General features: G+C 37.3%; 1 protein-coding gene across 1 annotated transcript in view; it reads left to right on the top strand.

Moving 5' to 3' along the window:
* Positions 1-4,949, top strand: part of GPAM (glycerol-3-phosphate acyltransferase, mitochondrial) — a 26,667-nt gene extending 21,718 nt beyond the window's left edge. Inside the window, exons 17-20 of the mRNA XM_010019276.1 lie at positions 1,908-2,048; positions 2,798-2,987; positions 3,096-3,154; positions 4,414-4,949. Of these exons, the coding sequence (XP_010017578.1) occupies positions 1,908-2,048; positions 2,798-2,987; positions 3,096-3,154; positions 4,414-4,530 (507 nt within the window). The 3' untranslated portion in view covers positions 4,531-4,949. The remainder of the gene's footprint in view (positions 1-1,907; positions 2,049-2,797; positions 2,988-3,095; positions 3,155-4,413) is intronic.
* The last annotated feature ends 1,920 nt before the right edge of the window (positions 4,950-6,869 follow it).

The raw sequence follows: 6,869 nt of genomic DNA, 5'->3' as shown, positions 1-6,869 counted from the left end.
CCTGCTGAAAGCTTGTATTAACTTAACAGGTTCAGGACTGATACTATTCATTCCTACACTATAAGCGTCAGACATTTGGGTGTAGTCATCGTGTGATGCTGTTAATGACTCTATAATTTCATTGTACCATTCAACCTACCAAGGAAGACACATGTTTTATACTGTCTTATAAAATGGGGCTTTATTTTATTATTGGAGGCCTTTCAGACTGCAGCAGTTACATGGACATTTACTTTCTCCTCTACAGGAATCAATAGTCCAGATCTTTTGTCCTCCTTCGATTCTTTTGCATTGATGTCAAAATTACTGTACACCTCTTCTGCTAGCACAGTTTACAGTTTCAGGGATGTACTGGAGTTGCACTATGGTACAATCTGCCATAGGTGTACAGTGTAAAGAAAACCTGGGGACCAGGGGGCAGCTGACTTGCCTTACCTTTGCTTCCCCAGCGTTTTTTGTGCACAGTAAACACACTTTGATGCCCAGGAGGAAGTAACAAAATTTACAGAGCATGAGGAAAAAAAGTTACCCATTTGGCTGCTTTCTTCTTGCAGCTCTCCAGTTTCAGAGGCTAGAGCTGCTTCTGGTGTATTTGTCAGTGGCCACTGCTTCACTCTAATCTTACTGCTTACCTTTTGATACATGCTTCCATTTTTAATGTATGTAACCACAGGTACTATTTACTTAATACAACTGGATATTAAACATTCTCCTTTGGAGTTATTAGTGTTTGCTTTTTATCTGAACTACTGACATGTTGTAAAGCACTAGATTGTAATTATAAGATAAATCCAAAAATAAATGCTAATCAAAGGATTAGAAAGAAACCTGTATGTTCCATGCCTGGGGCCAGATGAGGAAAATAGGTGTGGACTGTAGTAGGTATTCACCTCTGTCTACTCAAACATGAAACCTGTCTTGAGGGTTCTTCTGTAAGTTTTGGTTGCGGAGTCTGGTACTTTGCTGTTTATAGCTGGGATATAGATAGCTATCAGGCAGTATATAGGTATTTGTGTTGTCTGATATACATCACCAGTGCAACATTTGAATGCTTAAAAAGGACGTATATTCCATCAGTACATTTCTTATACTTAGAAAACCTCTGAACCTGCTTATTCTTTAAAATGTTAAGAATTTGCATAATCAGCGCGAGCACTGAAAGCAGTGGTTGTTTCATGAGTTCAGACAGGCTGGAAATGTTTGTGGGGGGGGTTACAACCTGTTCTCTAAGAAAGGTCACTAGCTTCTGCCCCTTCAATGATTTCAATTTACTGCTGTCGTTAACACATTGATAAATTTCCCATTAAATTGAGCTTCATTGAGCTCTGCTTTTTTTTTTTTCCCTTTTGCTTCATTCAAAATGTAGGATTGGAAGGGTGTTATTCTTCATTTGCTGTAGAGGCCTTTTTTGTTGTCATGAGCACTTTGACTAATCACATGTATGAGGTGTCTGTTAGCCATTTGGTTTTAATTTTGCCTGATTCACATCTCTAAATGGAATAACTGTGGTGGGTCTGTCTTCAGTGACTTCGCGCTGGTGACCTTTGGAAAAATCTTTCTGTTCTACTACTTTAAGCAGAACAAGTAGTGGTGAATGATTGATATTAAGGCTTCCCTAATGCAACTGAGAACACTTTTGGCAAGTGCTACTGTATGGCCTCTGGTAGGAATATTCAGCAACACTTTTTCATTGTTATGTGATGGGCAAACTAAAGAAAAACAGTCTTTCTTTCTCACCAAATGTTTCATTTCTTCATGCTCATCTCAGCCCTGCCTATAATTAGGTCTCACCTGTTTTCATTAAATTCTGGTTAACGAATGGGTTAAGTCAGATGAGATTACAAAATCTATTGTTTGCCTGCATTTGGGTTCTTTATTTATTTAACACTTTGCCTTTCCAATTTAAGCAGGATGATCAGGAGGATGTTAGCCCCAGTCTTACAGAACACCAGTGGAATAAAAAACTTCCTGAGCCGTTATCTTGGAGAAGTGATGAGGAAGATGAAGACAGTGATTTTGGAGAAGAGCAGAGAGATTGCTACCTGAAGGTAATATGATCCTAAGGCTAATAACAGAAATACAAACTACTTCACTAGTGCAGATGTGGCAATGATAATTTTTATTATTGGTTTAAGTGTTAGTCTGTTTTATTTTACTACAGTCAGTAAAACACCTTTTGCTCCTCCCCATGAGGAAAGCAGCTGAAGAAACATCAAATAATATTATAGGAGGTGGAAGGACAATAGTTACTGTCATGAAAACTGAAAAAGGATTAAGTATCTTAGTGTCTGAATGTTTTATTCCTTATTAACATCATGTACTCTAAGAGGAGCACATCTGGCTGGTATTTATTTTCAGCCTAAATTTCACTTCATAGATTGATGGTGTTGATTTTAGTCATAATACAAGTTTCCTCACAGAGCTGAGGGTATCTTGTTAATATTGAGGATATCTTGAGGATATCTTGTTTATATTTAGAAACTTATGTCCATCTCTGTGAACGTATGGCAACCCTTCTGCTGGCTGCAGAACAGTGTGATGTCTTTAATTTTATCTTAGGAAAATTGTTATCTATACCCTGATGGAAAAAAAAAGTAGCATTGATCTGTGATGTGTAGTGCCTGTTTTGTCCCTTGTGGTAAACTGCTTTTCTGCTATGCTTTCATAATGTTCTGTGTTGTGCCTCTTTTTTTGTATTAAGAATTATTTTGTCTGCTGCTTTGCCATGTACTGTGTTGCAGGTCGTTTGTTGTTTCCACTGCTCCCTGTCACTTAAGCTCTTGTTGCCATTTTTTAGGTGAGCCAATCTCAGGAGCACCAGCAGTACATCACTTTCCTGCAGAGGTTGTTGGGCCCTTTACTGGAGGCATATAGCTCTGCTGTCATCTTCGTGCACAATTTTAGTGGTCCTGTTTCAGAGTCTGAATACCTTCAAAAGTTACACAGGCACTTAATAAGCAGGACGGAGAAGAACGTTGCTGTATATGGTATGTTAAACTGTTTTGGAACTGAAATTGATTCATACTGTTCTTCCTAGCACAAGGTAACCCAGATCCAACTGCAGTTTGTTTATATCTGGGTTTTCTTTCTTGCAGCTGAGAGTGCTACCTACAGTCATGTGAAAAACGCCTTGAAGGTCTTTAAGGAAATTGGGGTAAGTGTGCGGTGATCAAAGCTGGAGACTGAGTTTCATTTTAATGGTGAGAACAATTCTGACAATTCACAGAACCTGTTTAATGTCAGTTCAAAATCTGTGAATGTATCTGTGCAAATGTATAGTGGGGTTTGAGCAGTTTACTTAAAGCTTAGGGCTGTAGGAGAAGAGCACGCATTGCAGAACAGGGCACTTCTTGCCCCTGAGAAAACCTGTCTAGATGAGGGCTGGGTGACTAGGCATTTTTATTCATAGCAAATGAAGTTCCTGTGCCCTAGTCCTTGCCCTTACTGGACATTAGTGATTACATTAGAAGGCTGACGGCATGCTCTTTGCTTTGTAACACCTAGATTTAATCTTGGAGGACTACTTAAATCTTCAAAAAGTATTAGTTGCTGAATTTTGGCTTAGCAGTGATTGGTACTCCAGGGGAACCATCCTAGTAGGCCCACAGAGCCCACCATGAGGATACAGGTGTTCTTTAAATAAAGGATAATTTTTGCACTTTACTACTAGCATTTTGAATTTTAAATCCCCTAACTAGACTTTGCAAATGAAGGGGTTTTCTTTCAACTAAATAATATGTCTTCCTGAATGCCAGATGGGATTTAGCATTTTAATTTTGGAAACATCAGCATTTAGAAAGAGTATTGCTAGAGAAGGGTTTCAAATCTTTGTCTTTAATTCTAATGTAGTAAGTAATCTAACAATAGTTAGACTATAGTAAAGCCTACAGTAAAGGTATCTTCCTGTAAGAGCTGTAAAGAAAGCACATATCAAATTGATCATTTTTAATTCATTCTGCTGTTAGAAAAGGGGAACTAGATAGCATCTGCTTTGCATCTATTCAGGGCATAGCATCTGAATTCTTGTTATCAAAGTGCTTACATTTTTAATTCAGATGCCTTTTAAATGCTTGTTTTATCCCTTGCTGTTAAGAGTTGGATGTTTATTATACTTATTTCTCAGAATCTCTTCTTCCATACGACTTGTAGGACTTCAGCATTGAGTGAATTCTAATAATATAATAACCCCCATGGCACAGGGGTTAGAACTAGATAATCTTAAGGTCCTTTCCAACCCAAACCATTCTATGATTCTGTGAATAAAGGCATTGCCATCTAAGCCTTCATGAAAGAAAAAAATAAAAAGTCTTGTAAATGAGGGCAAATTTATTGTAGACCATAAAATTTTCATCACAAAGGAAAGGAGATCCCTTTAACATGGTGATACTTACGTATATTCATGCTGTGCTTTAGGTTTTCAATCAGACTACACAAAGAAGAGACACCATTTTGGAACTAAGCAGTACATTCCTACCTCAGCGTAACAGGCAAAAGCTACTGGAATTCATCATGAGCTTCATGGTATTATAGACTACCTATAGCACCTTTGTCCAGGGACACGAAGACAGGTTTCGAGACCCTGTCAAAGCCTGGGGACACTTGCTAATCCTTCAAAGTGTAAGGTGCCACTGTCTGGGTAAGGCCTTCTCTGACTTGAACTACTAGAAGACAAGTGCCTTCTTATGTATGCATTTATGGGTTTCTTACAGTCCCAAACCTGTTGTAATACAGTGATACTCACATGACACTTTGGATACAAGTAATTAAACACATTGCAAAAAATAAGGTAAATTATTAGAATTAGACTTAAAATGAAGAATAATGTTTTATCAGTGTTATGTTTTAATTATACTTTTAAAGACTGTAACAGATGCACAAATGCACATATTGATGATCTGTAGCTAACCCTGAGATCTTGAGTTTAGTGACAACACAGCTTATGGCATAAATTAATTCTAATTCAGTTTTTCTGTTTTAAATAAATGGTTAAGAAATTGCTTAGGCAGCATAAATACTTCATGGATAAAGCCATAGTTTTTCATAAATGTTAACATGAAATGCCAAAATCCTAATGAGTATACCAGTTACAGACATCTGAGAATAATGATAATGTAGCAGATGATTGTGAGAAACATTGTCAGCAGGTACACCTTGCACTATTAGAGCAGTGGTAAACTGCACTAATCACTGCTGTCATGAAGAATGTGAGAGTAGCGTTCTTGTTTTTATTATGGCATCTGTCATTCAGCCAGATGAAAGTCAGGAGACAGTTGCCTGAATGTGAATATCTTGTAAAATCTTAGATTATTTAATTGAGAAAAAAAGCTATTAAGTTTGGTTTTGTTTTGTTTTTAATTAATAGGATGTCAGATTTGTTTTTTTAAAAGTGAAGACTTGATTTGGTGAAGTAATTCTGGCCCTAAAAATTTCAGCAATAACTTTCACAGTTCTTTAGAAACAAGTGTTCATATTGTATTCTGTTGTTGAGCAGGTCTAAATTGGCATGAAGTAGTAACCTCTAGAAACACAGGAATATCAGAAACAATGTACCTTTGACTCTGGCCTACAGAGTCAAAACTGGCTTACAAAAGAAATTGTAGACCAATTTGTGATGAATAAATTCAGTCCTCTGAAACAGGACTCTGGTCTTGCAATTTGATCCTTTCGCATGGAGGACTTGCACTGTAGATTTCAACTTCTCTTCATGTGATCAGGTTGCAACCTGTAGTCCTGTATTTTAGTACAGCTGATCTAGCTGAAGCAATAACTTGATGGTATGTAAAGCTGGTTTGCTTTGCTTGTGAAATGTGGGTTTCCTCATTTAGATTGCCTTCTATTTGAGGGAAATCAAACATTTTGGTTACTGCAGTGTTTCACTTCATTCTCACATCCTGGCCTTGTGAACAGAAAATCCCCCAAACTTCATCATAGTCTCTGTTGCTTAACATAAATATGGAAAAGCATACTTGAATCCCAGCACTTTCACTGTTATGCCAGCACAAAACTGATGCAGACAATTTGAGTTTGTGGCCAAGGATCTTGCATTTATACTGCACATATATCAACAGGAACGTTTCTGTAAATTTTTTTATCAAATGCTATTAATATTTTAAACGGGCAGTTTATAGTTTATTAGCATTCTACTGTTAGCACTGTGAGACGCATGTGGTCTGTCACTAAACCAGGTGCTCTACAACACTTAAAGAATTTCTGAACCAAAGCTACATACAATACAGATAGAAACTGACCCTTTTGTTGTTACATCCTTCTGCTGTCTCAGCAGGATTGTGACTACATCACACAGAATTTGTTTTGTGAAGTCTTTCTAACTATTTAGAAAACAGTTTCATCTCATACTAGCTGCTGTGCACTGTTAACCTGACGAGTGCTCCATACAATAGTTGTTGCTGATGGCTTCCATTTAATGTCAAAAAGAAAAAAAGACTAGGTGCTTCTGAATGGTGAGCTTTCATAGTTTACTGCATTTCAGTAAATCTGAAGTGTACTAACAGTGAAGATTGTACATTAAACATATTTTTAAAAGTGAAGCAATATGAAATAAACAAAACTTGAGTCATTTTATGAAGAATGTTCTGCCACCTGATGTATTAGTTACCATAAAACCCAGGAGTACTGTGGTCACTGGAGTGTTCTGGCTAGGTGTTAAAGATAAATTATGGCTCACAAATAAATAAGTCTGGTTAATACAAATCAGTGAGTGGGTAGGGCAATAATGCATGTGAATACACATTAATGCATACACTCAGTATGCAGAGGGAAGGGACACCTCTAAAACTGGTTTGTTTTGTATGGAAAAAAAACCCTGCATGTGAGAAATCAGTACTACAAATCATATGCCACTGGAAGCC

This window comes from Nestor notabilis, unplaced genomic scaffold (assembly GCF_000696875.1).
Source record: "Nestor notabilis isolate BGI_N333 unplaced genomic scaffold, ASM69687v1 scaffold6400, whole genome shotgun sequence".
Lineage (NCBI taxonomy): Eukaryota > Metazoa > Chordata > Aves > Psittaciformes > Psittacidae > Nestor > Nestor notabilis.
Note: the sequence above shows the minus strand (reverse complement) of the source record. Positions and strands in the feature narration are given on the sequence as shown.